The sequence below is a fragment of the Bombina bombina genome, chromosome 10 (assembly GCF_027579735.1).
Source record: "Bombina bombina isolate aBomBom1 chromosome 10, aBomBom1.pri, whole genome shotgun sequence".
NCBI lineage: Eukaryota > Metazoa > Chordata > Amphibia > Anura > Bombinatoridae > Bombina > Bombina bombina.
In genome coordinates, this window is record NC_069508.1 from 42348526 (window position 1) to 42367832 (window position 19307).

The following is a 19307-nucleotide window of genomic DNA, read 5'->3' on the forward strand; positions in this document are numbered from 1 at the left end:
TGTTGGGGAGGAGTAATATCCCAGAAGTAATGATGACCCGTGGACTGATCACACTACAGAAGAAAGGAATTTATCAGGTAAGCATAAATTATGTTTTTGAACATTATACAAAACAAATAATTGAACGATTGACACAAAAATAAGCAGGGAAAATTGTATTGTTATGGTGCATCAAAAATCGTAACAAAATTCTTCATCAAAAAATGTAAAATGTGTATGTAATTTACACAGGAATAAATTGTATTAAATATTCACAGCATAAATCATAATTTTAGTACACTGGATGTGCAAAAAACACACAGAGATTTGTACTTATAAATACAAAATGCCAAGCGTAATTGTTGTTTTACTTAAATGGGTTATCTATGGGTGTATATGAAAATATCTCTCTAAACCCAGCGTAATTCTGTATAAATTTTTGCACTGCAGATCTCATCATTTTTTCTCGACAACTAAAAGGTGCCAAGCTTTTCTCAAAACACTACAAATACTTTTAATCCTAATAGAAAAACAAATGCATACGAAAATATAGGCGAATGTAAGATGCTATTGTGCCTCTTGCTCACTGCTAACTTTGCTCTAAGGAGTGGTGTCCCTATCCAGCGAGCTCCATTACTTTCAATAGGAGCCATCTCGCCATTCGCAGGGACTGCCCCTTTTTTACAACCATTCCAACAGGGCAGCCCCTCCGAGAGTTGGCGAGAAAAACTAGGTTTGATCTGGCGAGGCTTAGATCATCGAGCCCCTGGTCTTCTAAAAGTATCATAATCTCAGAATTGGGCTGGATGTAAATTAACTGTTTTTATTATTTTGTTTGTCACTGTTTTTTATTCATTGAATTTATGATCTTGTGTTTACAATTTAACACAGTGTTACTGCACCTTTATTAGAATTTAAAAAGCTGCATTTAATTAACATAATTCATTCAGTAGCAATGTTCAATGACTGTAACTTGACAAATCTTCATTCTGTGGATTTGTCTAGTTTATCTTACGCTGTACAAGTTAATTCCTTAAATATTACTATAAAGCTAAACAATTTCGAAATGTATTCAAGGAATTTCCGTATTTTAATTACATACAATCTAAAGCCATGGATGAAGTAAGTATTTAATTTATTTCACATTTATTTTAATAATACTTTAAACCAAATCATTGTTATCATTAAAGAAATTGTCACTGGTATATTTCCCTTAAAATGCGTAGTCTACAATGAAAGTAGTATTATTCTGAAAAATGTAAGTTTAAAGGAACCATGTCTGGCTGTAAGGGTGATTTTATGCAGCTCTATTTTAGATTTTGGTTGTTTAAAAAAAAAAGTTTAGGGACCAAATCTCTTTGTAGATGTGCAATCTTGGTTAACAGTATTAATATGTGGGCCCGATATTATTAGGTTCAAAATATGATATTTTATTATATTTTATCAAAGGAAATTTTGGGGATTTGCGAAACATGATGGATTTCTTGAGAACATTTTTGAGATCCTGCTCTTTTAAAGAGTTTGGTAGCAGAATAAATTTGTAATGTTGTACTAGCATTGATTTTCTCTAATTTGTTGCCACATAGTGTATTTGTGCAATATTGTTATTTATGATCTGCAGCTCCTGAATATGAGAACAAACTTACACATTTAGAAAAAATAAAATATGAAAGAAAGAAGAAAGAAACATAATTGGTTAACACTAACATATTCACAGGATTAGAAAACAATTTATGGAGTCCACAAGATCATCACATGTGAGATTACATTTCAGTCCACTAGCAGGAGACAAAAACACCATTACATACCAGAGCTTTAATCCCTCACACACTCCAAAAATCTCTTAGTCAAATATTTGCCTCCACAATGTAGCAATGAATTCTGAAGCTCTGATCTACATGTCATTGATAGGGGTTCTCTAACAGAACTGAGATCCATTTTCCCCCTCAGAGTGCCTCCTAGACAGAAAAGATGACAGGAGTTCAGCTAGGCAGTGTGGAGATGTCACAGGCCTTCCAAATGAAATGAAGATTTATCTGCCAATCCCCTGGTCTGCAGTATAGTGCTCCTTGTGAGATTCTTGGCACGGTCTTGGATTGGCCCTTCTACTGAAAGCAGCCATCTGCAATTGAGGTAAGCAGTAGATGAAGTGGCCCACCAGCTGTTTGCATGAACATGTACACATGATACACATAGCCTGGGGACTTGTGCCGACACACTACACAAATGTATATAGTTTGAGCAGTTTCTTTTGTAAGAATAGTACTACTGGCTTTAGAGCTGTCCAGTAACACCTGAAACTTTAACTCAGTCCCTCACCTGCGCTAAAAATGTTAGCATTTTACTCTGGGAAATGGTGGATACTGTTCTCCTGTAGTGCACAGCATGCTAATGTTAAACTTTTTGGTATATTATTATTTTTCTTAGAAATGGAACTGATGGATACTGTTATATTCCACACCACCATTGGCTGCACACTCTAGTGGCCTATTTATAACTGGCCCTAATTGGCCACATCAGACAAACAAACCTAAGTTACAACATGGCAGCTCCCAGCTGCTTCTTAACTCCTGTTTCCGGCGAGCCTGAAGGCTTGTGTGGAAACAGCAGCATTAGGGCCTATTCGATCCTTAATAAATCGGCACGTAAAACTTTACACTTATTTGGTAAATATATAAACAACTAATGAAACTTTAAAATATACATCTGTCATTCTCAGACTAATCTTTTATTTGAATGCATGATTCTATCAAGCATTTATTTAGTATTTAATGTCCCTTTAAATCATGGTCTGCAGATATCGTTTCAAAAAGCAGATTATTATCCCTACCCTTTCAGAGTAAGTTTCTTTTTGTTCCAGGATGAATGCAATTATTGCTACAATCACTGGATTTAAAGAAGCTTAGTTACTACAAGACAAGAATTACAAAGGTAAAAGCAAGGTTTTGGATGTTTTTTTCTATTTTCCACATTCCAATTCCTCCTCTCAGTGATCAGGTTCACCCAAGAGTTCATGGAAACCTAATGTTGCCTGGTACAAGGCTAAGTAAGCCAAGAAGTCAACTCTCACCTCAAAGTCTTCATGAAAGAGCAGCCCCCACTCCATACAAGCATTTGGTGGAGGGCTTATTGTAATTGTTTTGGGAGCCTTGGTAGATGTTTATTGAAGACCTTTGGACCTTAGAAGGTCTTGTTAGATTAAGAGACAAAACAGTCCTTGGTGTAGTGGCAGATGCACCAATCCCTTGACCAGGGTGCCTCCTTCCTTCATCCAGTCTAAACTGTGATCAGGGCAGATTGCAGCCTACAAGGCTGGGGGTCTCTTACAGCACAAGAATTTTAGTCTTATTGGTAGGTGATGTTTTACCAATAAATATCTTGGAATCTTCAGGGCTCTACAGCGTTGGCTCAGCCTTAGGCAGAAATCCTTAATTCCATTTCAATTAAACAATGTCACAGCTGTTGGAAGTGTCCCGTATAATCAGTAGGGGTCTCTGAACCAGGAGTTGTTTCACCAAATAGTGAGACATTGAGGTTTGCCAAAGATATGGATCCTAGCCTGTATCACAAGCTACCCAACTATTGTGCCAGATCTCAAAATCTTCAAACAGGTGCCCTAGTGGTTCAATGGTCGTTCAGAGTAATGCACATTTTTCCTCCGTTTGTGTTGCTATTCAGAGTGATAGCTGGATCAAACAAGAACAAGCTTCAGTAATTCTGATTGCTCCAGCTTTGCCTCAGTACTTGGTATGTGGACCTGATTCCTCTTGCTGCTTTTGTGGGTTCCTCTCAGAAAATACCTTATCTTACGGGGTCCTTTCTTTCATCAAGGTCTCAGGAATTTGACTTTGACTGCTTGGCGATTGAATACCTATTTTTTTCTAACAGAGGTTTGTCTGATAAAGTCATTTTTACCTTAATTCAGGCCAGAAAGCCTGTTACCAGGATTATTTACAAGGTATTTAAAATCCTTTTTAACTTGTTGTTCTAAAAAAGGATACAGCTGAAAAAACTTTAGGATTTCTAGAGTTCTTGAATTTCTACTAGATGGCTTGGAGAAGGGCTTATCAGCCAGTTCTTTTAAGCTTTAAATTTCAGCATTTTCTTTTAAATATCACAAGAAAATAGCCAAAACTCCTGATGTTGAAACCTTTGTACAGAAATGTTTAAAATGAAGTTGGTAATCATCTAGGTACTCTTCCTTCCTTTGCTGTAGCAAATCATGTCTGCTCAACCTTGCTAAATGCTGACAGAATATGCTGTCGGCATTTAACATTGCACAAGCTCCACCTACTGGCTATTTTAATCAATGTACTGCTTCTCAATGCTTTTCAATAGCAGTCACATGACTGAAAAAAGGGCGTTATTTTGAAACGGCGCAAATTGAATCGTCATAAACCGAGGGCCATCTGTATCTGGTTTGAAGGGTTCTTCAAGCCTCTCCATATAAACTCATGCATGCATGGTTTAGACCTTTGTCCTGGAAGGTTCTCTTCCTTTTAGCCATTTGTTCTGTAATAAGGTTATCTGAGCTTTCTGATTTGTCTTGCAGGCTTCTTTTCTTAATTTGTCATCAGTATAAAGCTATGTTATGCAAAAGTTATTAATTTCTTCCTAAGGTGGTTTCTGCAGATACAATAACCATAAAATTGTGGTTCTGTACTTGTATCTGACATCTTAGAACTCTAAGGAGCAACTTCTTCACAACGTTTATCTTGTGAGGGTTCTAAAGTTCTGTGTTGAAACCTCAAAATCCTTTAGAATCTTCTTCTTTGTCTATTTCTCTCTACCTTGTAAGGGTCACAAAGCAGTCACTTTGGCCACTTGGCTTAAGGTCTTAATTTGTTTGGTTTACTTGATTGGGGGTAGATTCCCCCTGAATATATTACTGCTCATTTCCTTAGAGAAGTTTCCACGTCTTTTGGCCTTCCATAATGAGGCTTCCGTAGACCAGATATCTAAGGTGGCTACTTGGTCTTCCTTGCACATTTTCACTAATTTCTTCAATTCTGATATGATTGCATCCTCAGAGGCTGCTTTTGGCAGGTAAGGACTGGGGGCCACTGTGCCTGATCAGTAACGTACCCGCCTTACTTGTATTGTCCTCCCTATTTCAAAGTGGTCTTGTGGACTTCACTGCTTGGATATAAGATCCCATATATGATGATCTCATGGACTTATCTTTCATAATGGTGAGAGTACACAAACCTCTCTCCCTTGTTATCCTGTGCAGTGGGCGGCAGGATTTGTATTGCACTTTATTTGCATCGCTTTGTCTTTTCCTTCTTATTTAGTTTTTCCTCCTGTACTTGGCCATATGTATTACTGAGGGACTGTGGTAGAGTTGGAGGTATTGAAGCTCTGGTATGTAGGGTTTGTTTTTGCCTCCTCCTAGGGTCTGGATCTGAAGTGTAATCTCACATGCTATGATCCTGTGGACTCTCACCATCATAAAATAAAATAATTTATCAGATAATCATACATTTAGTTTTTTAAACAGAGGACAGCACTATGCATATTATATTATGTTATTGTTTGAGTAATGTACATCTGTAACCAATAGATAGTGTTGTATTTGAAAATATGTGATATACAGTAAGTCCAAAATATAGCAATTTGGTCATTGCCAAATAATATTTTATTTTGAAAGATGAAAATGTCAGTAATAAGCAGTGTTTATAGTATAGTCTAGCCAAATAAATAAATACTATTATACTGTTTAGTAAGTATTTGTAATTCTCTTTAGCTTCTTTATTCAGATAAAAACTTTGTGATTTGTGCTCCCACTGGATCTGGAAAAACTGTGATATTTGAATTATCAATTATTCGATTATTAGTGGAAGCTCCAATGCCTTGGACTAATATTAAAGTAGTATACAGTAAGTAGAACATAACCACAAGTATAAGCTTCAAGGGACCTTAAACACCTTGTAATTACAAGACATTTCTGTTGTGTTGATATAAAATAATGTATCAGCCAAGACTTTTTACTGTCATTATTTTTTAATATCCAAATTCCACAACCATTTGCCTTATTTTAAGAAGCTAGTCTGGGCTTTAGTCTAGACAAGGCTAACCACGGTCATACATTTAGCATAAAGTACATTGTTCGGCAATTGTTATCTGATAAAGCCAGTTAGGGAAACATATATAGCAGAGTTACCCTTGAGAAGTTAGTAGGGATCAATTCAAGTTCTAAAAAATTTAAATAATTTACATAGCTAAATTACATGAAAAGTTGCAAAATAAATAATGAAAACATATTGCAAAATGTTATTACATATAAAAAATATTTAATATAAATATCTCAAGGTGTTTGCTGTTCCTTTAATAATAAAAATACGTTTAGTAGATAATGCACTTTAACATTATATGGGACATGAAACTCAAAATATTTTTTCTGTTCCATTTAAAAGACAATGTTTAAAAATGTATTTATAGTACTTTATTTTGGAAATATTTTGGAAATAAATCCTGTACTGAATAAACAACTTTTTTTATTTGGGAACTGTCCCCAAGGCACACTACAAATATTGCTGGGGTCCTAAGTTTATTTACACTTACACTAACTACCTCAGGCGATGTAGTCTCGACAGCTGATAGCTGGTGAGACAAACATGCCGGTACCATTCTTGCAACCTGTACTTCATTGATTCGAACATATCAATCTTGTGTCGATGTGTCGGAATCAAAGTGCAGACTACTTCCAATAGCATGCCCCACTAACTCCTCCTGAACGCCAATAACTACGTCATGCCTAAGCTACACTCCCCCTGCGCCACCTCACTACCTCCCATCAACCGCCTACACCTATGTAACAGTTAACCTACACTCCTCCAGCACTGCCCAGCTAATTCAACCTGACTGCCTACACCTACGTCACACCTACCCTACACACCACCCGGAACGCCCATCTAAGTACCAAATACCGCCTACATTTACGTAATGTCTAACCTACACTCCCCTGGAACACCCCAGCTACCTTTCAATTCCAGTCCCCCATTCCTCCAAGAAGGTAGCAACCCCAAACAAGTGGTATCCCTAGGTGCCTCATCAAATTGCTGAAAACATACTAAAAGGGCGACTTGTTCCCTTGCACCCTGCTCGATCTGCACCTCTTTTAAGAAGCGGTGGACCATTGCTCAATTCCGGTCTATAGCTGAGTTCCAGGAACCCAGGCTAGGCCGGCGAGATTTTACCCGCCCTCCAGCGTATCTATATATCCTTGACAAAATATGCATTGCCATGTACAATGTAGATTATTTAAAGTATTGTAGATATCTTAAAATGTATTTAATGGTTGCTTGCTGTTATTTCAAACATAAATACAGTATATATTTGAAAATATATGTTTATGTTTAAAATAATAGAAAGTCTCTCTCTCTCTCTCTCTCTCTCTCTCTCTCTCTCTCTCTCTCTCTCCTCTCTCTCTCTCTCCCTCCATTGACCCCTAAATTGTCATAACCTAAATCTAACTGTAGAAGCTAAAGCCCTACACATACATATGTTGTGTAATAATATAATTGTAATACTAATGCTTTTTGCAACATAAATATAAATTTAAAAATATATACTGTATTTATGTTTACAAGAAAAAATAAATACATATTAATTTATAAACAATAGTTAAAAGAATATGAATCGTACATAAGAATGCATAATATATTTTAAAAAATGTAGATAAATGCACTATTAACCCCTAGGCTGCCCTATCCTAATCACCTACTCAACCCCATACAGGTATGGGGGGTGGTTAGGAGATTAAGGCCTAATAAATGAGAACCATATTAATCATTTAATCAACCCCCATACAGGTATGGGGGTGTTAGGAGATTTAAAGCCTAAACCGCCACCTCTCAATGCAAACTAGAACTACATTAACACCTAACCCCCCTCTGAACTAAACTCCCTAAGTTACAATAAAATAAAAAAATACAGTATCCAAAATAAAAAAACACACCATTATACATAACACTAATCTACATTCCCCATAAAATAAAAAAAACACCCAAACCAAAAAGAAACCCTAACACTAAAATAAATTACAACAGCCCTTTAAAAAAAAAAAAAACTATCCTAGAAAATAAAATAAAAAAAATAAAAAGGCCTATTCGTAAAAATAAAAAAACCCACCCCAAAAAAACTAACCCCAAAAGTTCTACTTACTGTTGGAAAATCAGGGCTTCTCTTGACCTGATGTTGGGGCCAATCTTCGTGGAGTCAGACTTCTGTGGCCTCTTCCACCGCCTCTGCATCTTTTTTTCTTTGTCTCTCTTCAACAAGCCCTCGCCACTTTTTTTCTCTCCATTTACTTATATGGGGGAATATGTAACCGCACACGCGATATTCTAAGTTCGGCTTTTTGGGCTCGTCGGGTTAGCACGTGAGCAAAAACAGTTTACTTTCAACTTATTATACGAGCGCAGCCCGACAAGCACAATAAGCTTACTTCTAGCACAATTAACACTAGAGCGGGAGCGTTAATTAGCGCAACACTTGCACTCCTGCAGTGATTAGCTCAGCAACTAGTGGCACCAATAAGAATGTCAAGACAATCTCAGTATATAATATCTGCATTTTGGTAAGTTCTCTATCCATGTAGAGACATTGCTACAGTAAAATTATTATTTTATGCTTTAGTGGCACCAATCAAAGCTTTATGTGGGCAAAGATTTGATGACTGGAAAGAAAAATTTGGACCCATTGGCCTGAACTGTAAGGAACTGACAGGAGACACTCAGATTGATGATCTTTTTGAAATTCAGCATGCACACATTATTATGACTACACCTGTAAGTACTCAAATGCTACAATGACCTTATTGATTAAAGAGTCATTAAAGTCACTTTTTAATCTGTTGCATCTAGAAAAGGACATGTTAAAATGCATTTTAACTTTTTGTTTTCTCAATTTTTACAAATAAAAATAAAAAAACATTTCTGTACTACAAAAATAAACACTTTTATTTGTATGCTGCTATGAGGATTATCTACCATTAAAATTGCAGAAGAAATGAATCCTTGTGAATTAATTGAGGCATGGATATACATTTTGAAAATCACTTTAAACAGCGTTAACTTTATCCCCACTAATATTTAAAAAAATATTTATAGTGCACTTTTATACTTTTGAGTTTGATCTCCATTTTTATTGTTGTAAAAAAAAAAAGCACTAAACAGAGGGTTATACTTAATAGAAATAATACAATGTATGCTTACCTGTTAAATTTCTTTCTTTCCTGTCATGGAGATTCCACAACGTCATTCCAATTACTAGTGGGATGTTCACTCCTGGCCAGCAGGAGGAGGCAAACCACCACAGCAAGCTGTTAAGTGTCACTTCCCTTACGCATAACCCCCAGTCATTCAGCCAAAGAGAAATGGAAAAAGAAGATAACACAAAGGTATAGAGGTGCCTGATGTTTATAAAAAAACAAATTACTGTCTAATTTTAAGGTTGGGGTCGTGGACTCTCCATGTCCGTAAAGAAATTTATCAGGTAAGCATAAATTTTATTTTCTTTCCTAAGACATTGCGAGTCTACAACGTCATTCCAATTACTAGTGGGAACCAATACCCAAACCCAAGCTAGAGGACACGGAATGAACAGGGAGAGAGAACAAGACAGGCAGACCTAAACAGAAGGCACCACCGCTTGAAGAACCTTTCTCCCAAAGAGGCCTCAGCTGAGGCAAAAGTATCAAATTTGTAAAATTTGGAAAAAGTATGCAGAGAGGACAATGTTGCAGCCTTGCAAATCTGTTCCACAGAAGCTTCATTTTTTAAAACCCAAGAAGAGGAGACAGCGCTAGTGGAATGAGCAGTAACTCTTTCAGGAGAATGCTGTCCAGCAGTCTCATAAGCAAAACGAATCCTATTTCTCAACCACAGGGAAAGAGAAGTAGAAGTAGCCTTCTTACCCTTTCCTGAAAAACAAACAAACTGGACAGAAGACTGGCAAAAATCCTTAGTAGCCTGTAGGTAGAATTTTAGAGCACGCACAACATCCACGTTGTGCAACAGACGTTCCTTATGAGAAGAAAGATTAGGATAGAGAGAAGGAACAACAATTTCCTGATTAATATTTCTATCTGAAACCACCTTAGGGAGAAACCTCAACTTAATGTGTAGAACCACCTCATCCGCATGAAAAATAAGGTAAGGCGAATCACACTGCAAAGCCGATCGAATCGCACTGCAAAGCCGATAGTTCAGAAACTCTCAGAACAGAAAAAATAGCAATAAGAAACAAAACCTTCCAAGATAAAAGCTTAATATCTATGTAATGCATTGGCTCAAACTGAGCCTGTTGCAAAACTCTAAGAACTAGGTTAAGGCTCCAAGGAGGAGCAACCGGTTTAAACTCAGGCCTGATTCTGACCAGGGCCTGACAAAAAGATTGAACACCTGGCACATCCGCCAGACGCTTATGTAAAAGAAAAGATAATGCAGAAATCTGACCTTTTTTAGAGAATTGACTGACAATCTTTTCTCCAGGCCTTCCTGGAGAAAAGACAAAATTCTAGGAATCCTGACCCTACTCCAAGAGTAGCCCTTCGCACCAATAAAGTTACGCCATACCTTAAGGTAAATTTTACGAGTAACAGGCTTTCGAACCTGGAGCATGGTATCAATAACCGATTCTAAAAACCCACGGTTAGCCAGAACTAAGCATTCAATCTCCAAGCAATCAGCTTCAGAGATACGAGATTTGGATGGAGGAAAGGACCCTAAGTTAGAAGGTCCTTCCTCAGAGGTAACCTCCAAGGAGGAAGAGATGACATCTTCACAAGGACTGCATACCTGTGAGGCCAAGCAGGAGCTATTAGAGTTACAGACGCTCTCTCCTGTTTGATACGAGAAATGACTCGTGGAAGCAGCGGGAACGGAGGAAACAGGTATGCTAGACCGAATTCCCAGAGCATCTATCAGAGCTGCCTGGGATCTCTTGACCTTGAACCATACCTTGGAAGCTTGGCGTTCTGACAAGACACCATCAGATCTAACTCCGGCACCTCCCACTTGAGGGTTAGCCTGGAGAACACCTCCGGATGGAGAGCCCACTCCCGGGATGAAATGTCTGCTCAGAAAATCCGCCTTTCAGTTATCCACTCCTGCAATGTGGATAGCAGAAAACAATTGTGAGCTTCCACCCACTAAATAATCCATGCCACCTCCTTCATGGCTAAAGAACTAGTTTCCCCCTGGTGGTTGATGTAAGCCACTGAGGTGATGTTGTCTGATTGGAACCTGATAAACCGGGCTAAGGACAATTGAGGCTAAGCCATAAGAGCATTGTAGATTGCTCTTAACTCCAAGATGTTTATGAGGAGAAGAGACTCCTCCCGAGTCCATAGGCCCTGAGCCTTTAACGAGTCCCATACTGCTCCCCAGGCTAGAAGGCTGGCATCCATGGTCACAATCACCCAGGAAGGTCTCTGGAAGCATGTGCCCTGAGACAGATGATCCTGAGAAATCCACTACGAGAGAGAATCTCTTGTCAACTGGTCCAGATCTATCCTCTGAGACAGATCTGAATGATCTCCGTTCCATTGTCTGAGCATGCATAATTGCAGAGCTCTCAAATGGAATCGAGCAAAGGGAATGATGTCCATGCAATCGACCATCAGACCAATGACCTCCATACACTGAGCCACTGATGGCCGAACAGTAGACTGTAGAGAGAGGCAAGAGGAGAGAAGCTTGGATTTTCTGACCTCCGTCAGAAAAATCGTCATAGATAGGGAATATATGATGGTCCCTAAGAAACAGACCCTTGTTGCTGGAACAAGGGAACTCTTCTCCAGATTCAGTTTCCATCTGTGGAAATGTAGAAAAGAGAACAAGATCTCTGTATGAGAGTTTGCTTGTTGAAAAGATGGTGCCTGAACCAATATGTCGTCCAGATAAGGCGCCACCGCAATTTCCTGAGACCTGACAACTGCCAAGAGAGCCCCCATAACCTTTGAGAAAATTCTGGGAGCTGTGGCAAGGCCAAACGGAAGAGCAATAAACTGAAAGTGCATGTCTAGAAAAGCAAATCTCAGGAACTTGTGATGATCCCTGTGGATAGGAACATGAAGATATGCGTCCTTCATGTCTATGGTCGTCATGAACTGACCTTCTTGGACCAAGGGAAGAATGGAACAAATGGATTCCATTTTGAAGGACGGAACCCTGGAGACTTGAGACACTTTAGGTCTAAAATGGGTCAGAAAGTTCCCTCTTTTTTGGGAACCACAAACAGGTTTGAATAAAATCCCATACCTTGTTCTCTTACTGGAACTGGAGCAATCACTCTCAGGGAGGAAAGGTCCTGAACACACTGTAAGAATGCCTTTCTTTTTACCTGATCCGCAGATAACCTTGAGAGGAGAAATCTGCCCTTGGGAGGACAAGATTTTAATTCTATTTTGTAACCCTGAGATACTATGTCCACAGCCTAAGGATCCTGGAAATCTCGTATCCACGCTTGACAAAAAAGGGAAAGTCTGCCCCCCACCTGATCCAATCCCGGACCGGGGGCAGATCCTTCATGCTGAGTTAGTCTCAGCTGAGGGTTTCTTTGATTGCTTCCCCTTGTTCCAAGACTAATTGGGTCTCCAAGAAGACTTGGACTGCTCCTGCTTAGAGGAGGGAGAGGAAGGCTTTGGACCTTTGATGTTACGAAAGAAACGAAAATTACTTTGACATCCTTTAGGCCTATTCTTCTTGTCTTGTGGTAGAAAGGACCCCTTTCCACCCGTAATTTTAGAAATTATTTCTGCCAGGCCAGGACCAAACAAGTTCTTACCTTTATAAGGCAGCGACAGAAGCTTGGACTTGGAGGTAACATCAGCTGATCCAGATTTTAGCCACAGAGCCCTATGGGCTAGAACTGTGAAGCCAGACATCTTGGCTCCCAGTCGAATAACTTTCATGTTAGCATCAGAGATAAAGAAGTTGGCTAGTTTGGGAGCCTTAATCCTATCTTGTATCTCCTCCAGCGGAGTCTCTTCTAAAATAAATTCAGACAAAGCATCGCACCAATAAGCTGCTGCACTTGCTACTGTGGCAATACAAACTGCAGGTTGCCATTGAAGACCTTGATGAACATACATCTTCTTCTAATAAGCCTCCAGCTTTTTGTCCATGGAATCCTTAAAGGAACAGCTATCCTCACTAGGGATCATAGTTCTCTTAGCCAGGGTAGAAATAGCCCCTTCTACCTTAGGCACCGTGCTCCATGAATATCTAATGGAGTCAGCAACAGGAAACATCTTTTTAAAGATGGGGAGAAAGGTATACCTGGCATCTCCCATTCCTGTGTAATAATCTCCGTCACACGGTCTGGAACAGGAAACACTTCCACAGAGGAAGGAACATCATAGTATTTGTTAAACCTACTAGATTTCTTAGGGTTGACAGCGACAGGAGAGTCAGAGTCGTCCAAAGTAGCCAGTACCTCCTTTAATAGTAAACAAAGGTGTTCAAGCTTAAATCTGAAGATTATTTCTTCAGCATCAGACAAAGGAATTATACTGTCCGAATCTGAGGTTTCACCATCAGAGGCTACTGAGGTATCCTCCTCATCAGACTTATGAGGGAGGGCAATCTGCGTAGCAGCAGACGGGACATACACCTTACACTATGAAAAATGTTTAGATTTCCTCTTGCACTTCCCCATCATCGGAAAAGCAGATAAAGCTGCTGATACCAGAGGATATCTGTGCAGCAAAATCTGATGGCAAATAAACTCCTCCAGGAGGCTGAGAGGAACTGCAGGGCACTGTATGTGAAGCAGTGGAGGCTTGGGACGTTAGAGGAGAAAGCTGTGGCATTGGCCTCTAGTTATCAAGCTCCATACGTACCCTTCGCCGACCCCAATATGCTCGCCTAAGCTCGCCTCACATCGCCGCCGCGGAACAGCATTGAACTACTGACAGCTAGCTGAACACATCTAGTTAACCAATCACAAGAGACAAATGTGTGCAGGCACCCATCAGCAACTAGCTCCCACTAGTGTAGGATATGTGCATATTCTTTTTCCATGAGAGATACCAAGAGAATGGAGCACATTTGAAAATAGAAATTAATTTAAAAGTTTCTTAACATGACATGCTCTGTCTGTTTTATCCATGCTTTACCCATGCTCAGAAGAAGCAGAATGCAACCTAAGTTCAAAAGATGTCACCCCCACATCTCTCTGAGGGCAGTGGCTACACCGAGTACTCATTTTATAAGAAATAAGTAGGTTGTTTGCTTTTTTTTAATACAATCTGTTTTTTTATGTTTACTTTGATTTAACATGTGTTTTTACTAAAGAAGCACTTTTTCATATCCCTTTTACAAAGTCAAGATGGTGTAGATAGATGCAGGATCATATTTATTTCATATAGGTGATAACAGTCCACAATCCATTACTCCAGGGAATTACTTTTCCTGCCACTAGCCCAAACCTCAGAGCTCTATATAAACCCTCCCCCTCTAAAGTAACCAGTCTGGTCTTTGCCTCCGCTGGAGGAAGGTGAAGAATGAAGATGTGCAAGATTGTTTGTTATTTTATTTTAGGGTTTCCTAGTTAGGACCCTGGAGTTCCCCTCTTCAGTACTGACTTAGTCATGAGGGACATATTTGGAGTATTAGGCATTATAGCTTATCTTTATCCTTTAAAGGGATAAGGATATTCCTTTCTAACATTTAGTGCATGAAACTTCCTTTGCACTTATTTGTATTTTATTCTAACTCCAGTACATGCTTAAACCTTCTACTAATAACATTCCCAGTACAGTAAGTTTTTTTTAGGTAAGTTTATGTTTTAGCCATTAGCTTATTAGTGCTAGCTTCATAAGCACATATACTTTTATGATTATATAGGGGTCCTGGATGCTGCGGTCACTACTTTTAGTAGTGGTTGGGCTGCTCGGTCTATGTTAGGCACGGTTTCCCCTCAGAGTACAGTGCTTGTCAGAGGGATTTTTTTTGGGTATGGTTTATGATTCTATGGTTTCACCTCATGAGAAATCTTTCATAAACCCTCAGTAATCGGTTGCAGAGACGTGTCTTCTGCCTCCCTTTGTGGATCCATAATATGCTCTTTTTTCCATAACCTCTTCTGATATGTTTCAGTACTGGTTTAGCTATTTTGCTTCTTATTTGTGTCTATTGAATAGTGCTGTTGTAGTGCTTCCTGCCATGATTTTTTTTTAAAGCATTTGCCTGTCCTCTCACTTTCAAACAAGCAGTAAAGGTATTTCCTATGAGATTTATGTCCTCAGATGTCACAGGGACTTGTACTGCAGCCTTCTACTGTGGGATTCTGGTATTTCCTTACAAGATTTCCTCTTCAATACTTCTTGCTGCACTGGATGGCCTTTCCTCTGGATACTGTTGCATCTGCATAACCCGTGGTGTGTTTTTGCAGGTAAGTGCTTTACCTTTAGCATACACACTGCTCAGAGGCTATTTGTAGGTAATTAGGGCTTGTTTCCATTGAGCTGTTAAAGATGGAGCCGTAAGCTACCAAAGTGGCCGACAGCAAAAAGTAATTTATGGCTCCACTTTAGTACCAGGTTTCCATTGTAAAGGTTTCCGCTTTGCGAGCGGTCTCTCTTTTCGTGTAGGTGTAAGTTAGCGTTGTGTTAACGCTTCCACCTGATGCTGGATTTCTAAAACATTAATAGGTTACTATGGTAACCCGACCTTACACTACAGTCAATCACATAAACGGCGCCGCATTCAAGTGCGGCGCCGTATATTTTACCTGTCACTCGCTGTTAGAATAAAATCAAACACCTAACGCATGCGCAATATCTACCTCTCAACAGCAACCCCCCACCGCAATAGTCTGGCAGTGAAGTCTTCTTCCAAGCGGCGACCTCTTCTATCTTCATCCAGGACCATGGAACTGAAGACCGGTGATCGCGGAACTGATTTTTGTTTATTATTTTATGTAATGTTAGACTTTCTTATTTCTCCTACATTGGTGTATCCGGTCCACGGCTTCATCCTTACTTGTGGGATATTCTCTTCCCCTACAGGAAGTGGCAAAGAGAGCACACTGCAGAGCTGTCCATATAGCTCCTATCAGGCTCCGCCCCCCCAGTCATTCTCTTTGCCGCTCTGAACAAGTAGCATCTCCACGGGGGTGGTAAAGAGTATGTGGTGTTAGTTGTAGTTTTTTATTTCTTCTATCAAGAGTTTGTTATTTTAAAATAGTGCCGGTTTGTACTATTTACTCTACAGCAGAAAGTGAGGAAGATTTCTGCTAAGAGGAATATGATTTTAGCACCAGTAACTAAAATCCATTGCTGTTCCCACGCAGGACTGTTAACCAGAGAACATCAGTTGGGGGGAACAGTTTGCAGGCTTAACTGCTTCAGGTATGATCAGTCATTTTTCTAACAAGACCATGTAATGCTAGAAGACTGTCAGAAATTCCCTCTGGGATTGGTGAGCCATTTTTTTCTAATAGACTCTGTATAAAATGATGGCTTATATTTAGGGCTCTATGCTGGTTGACACTATTGTGGGCTTTAAAATCGATTGCTTTTTAGCATGTTTTTCACTATAAATAAGGTGTTTTTTCAGACTTTAAAACACTTTTGGGGTTTAATTTCGGCCTGGCACTTATTTGGACACCTAAATCTAGTCAGAAAGGCCCCTCCACTCTAGAATGAAGAGGGAGGAGCCCTAATTTTTAGGCCTAAATTGTGCAGTTGTTTTTGCCTAGGCAATCCATGCAGCTTCATGTGGGGAGTCAAGAGGCATCATAAAAGACTCCAGGGAGGCTTATTTCCTGCTAAAATAATCCCTAATGAAGGTAAAGGCTACAGTGAGAAGCTGTGGCTAGTACTGTAGTGTGTTAACTGGTTAATAACTGTTATTAACTCCGGTTTGGGCATTAAGGGGTTAATTGATCTGAAAATTTGTGTGCAATCTTTTCAAAGCATTAAGACTCTGTGGTGAAAATTTCATTAAAATCGGATGTTTATTTCATGGTTTTTTTGATGTTTCAGTAAAAAAGTGTGCATTAAGGGGTTAATTGATCTGAAAAATTGTGTGCAATCTTTTCAAAGCATTAAGACTCTGTGGTGAAAATTTCATTAAAATCGGATGTTTATTTCATGGTTTTTTGATATTTCAGTAAAAAAGTGTGCTTTTTAATTATTTAAAGAGACAGTAACGTTTTTGTCAAAAATAATTTTTATTGCATTATAGTTCTGTTTAAGTCTGTTAAACATGTCTGAGTCTTCAGATAGCCTATGTTCTCTATGTCCAAAGGCCAAGGTGGTTCCCCCATTAAATTTATGTGTGAAGTGTGCCATAGCGTCCAAACAGCTTAAGGACAGTACAATCACACTTAAAAATATAGCCCAAGATGATTCTTTAGCTGAAGGTAGTGAAAATAGCTTGCTTTCCTCTCCTTCTGTGTCAACACCAGCTATGCCCGTGCAGGCGATGCCCAGTACATCTAGCGCACCAATTGCGATTACTATGCAACAGTTAGCAGCAGTAATGGATAATTCTATCGCAGCATTTTTATCCAAACTGCCAGCTTTCCTAGGAAGCGTGATTGCTCAGTTTTAAATACAGAAAATGAGCAAGTAGACGCAGAGGATAATTTATCTGTAGTGCCCTCACATCAATCTGACTTGGCGGTGAGGGAGGGCTTGTCTGAGGGAGAAATTTCCGACACAGGAAAAGTTTCTCAGCAGGCAGAGCCTGATACCATAGCATTTAAATTTAAGCTAGAACACCTCCGCGCTCTACTTAAGGAGGTCCTGGCTACTCTTGATGATTGTGACCCTTTGGTGGTCCCAGAAAAATTGTGTAAAATGGATAAATTCTTAGAGGTCCCAGTACACACTGATGCGTTTCCGATACCTAAGAGGGTGGCGGATATAGTGAATAAGGAGTGGGAGAAACCAGGTGTACCAGGTGTCTCTCAGGGGTATCTTCTAGAATTCAAGGACCTTCCTCCAAGGGGAAGGTTCCACTTGTCTCGCTTATCTTTAGACCAGATAGAGAGACAGGCATTCTTACATTGCGTAGAGTACCTTTTAAAAATGGGAGTGATAAACCCAGTTCCAACAGCAGAACAAGGACTGGGATTTTACTCAAACCTGTTTGTAGTTCCCAAAAAGGAAGGAACTTTCAGGCCAATTCTGGATTTAAAGATCCTAGACCAATTACTCAGAGTTCCATCATTCCAAATGGAAACCATTCGGATTACCAGTTCGTGGCTCTTCCCTTCGGATTGGCCACTGCTCCGAGAATTTTCACAAAGGTGCTAGGGTCCCTTCTAGCGGTGCTAAGGCCAAGGGGCATTGCAGTAGCACCTTAACTAGATGACATTTAATACAGGCGTCGTCTTTTCACAAAGCAAGGGCTCATACGGACATTGTTCTAGCCTTTCTAAGGTCTCACGGGTGGAAGGTGAACATAGAAAAAAGTTCTCTGTCCCCGTTCACAAGGGTTCCCTTCCTGGGAACAATAATAGACTCGGTAGAAATGAAAATCTTTCTGACAGAGGTCAGGAAACTAAAACTTTTGAACACTTGTCGAGTTCTTCAATCCATTCCTCAACCCTCCATAGCTCAGTGCATGGAGGTAACAGGACTAATGGTTGCGGCAATGGACGTGGTTCCTTTTGCTCGAATTCATTTAAGACCATTGCCACTGTGCATGCTCAAACAATGAAATGGGGATTATGCAGATTTTTCTCCCCAGATTCAGATGGACCAGCAAACCAGAGACTCACTCCTCTGGTGGTTGTCTCAGGATCACCTGTCTCAGGGAATGAGTTTCCGAAGACCGAAGTGGATCATTGTCACGACCGACGACAGCCTCTTAGGCTGGGGCGCGGTCTGGAAGTCCCTGAAGGTTCAGGGTCTATGGTCTCGGGAAGAATTTCTTCTCCCGATAAACATTTTGGAATTGAGAGCGATATTCAATGCGCTCCAGGCATGGCCTCAACTAGCGGAGGCCAAATTCATCAGTTTTCAGTCAGACAACTTGACGACTGTTGCGTACATCAATCATCAGGGGGGAACAAAGAGTTCCCTGGCGATGAGGGAGGTATCCAAGATCATCAAATGGGCAGAGGATCACTCCTGCCATCTATCAGCAATTCACATCCCAGGAGTGGACAACTGGGAAGCGGATTATCTGAGTCTTCAGACTTTCCATCCGGGGGAGTGGGAACTCCACCCGGAGGTTTTTTTGCTCAGCTGACCCAGCTATGGGGCATTACAGATCTGGATCTGATGGCGTCACGTCAGAACTTCAAAGTTACACGTTACGGGTCCACGTCCAGGGATCCCAAGGCGACATTGGTAGATACCTTAG

General features: G+C 39.9%; 1 protein-coding gene across 1 annotated transcript in view; it reads left to right on the forward strand.

Moving 5' to 3' along the window:
- The first annotated feature begins 934 nt into the window (after positions 1 to 934).
- HFM1 (helicase for meiosis 1) overlaps positions 935 to 19307 on the forward strand; it is a 189623-nt gene continuing 171250 nt past the window's right edge. Inside the window, exons 1-4 of the mRNA XM_053693124.1 lie at positions 935 to 947; positions 1031 to 1101; positions 5726 to 5858; positions 8620 to 8771. Coding sequence (XP_053549099.1) covers positions 935 to 947; positions 1031 to 1101; positions 5726 to 5858; positions 8620 to 8771 — 369 coding nt within the window. The remainder of the gene's footprint in view (positions 948 to 1030; positions 1102 to 5725; positions 5859 to 8619; positions 8772 to 19307) is intronic.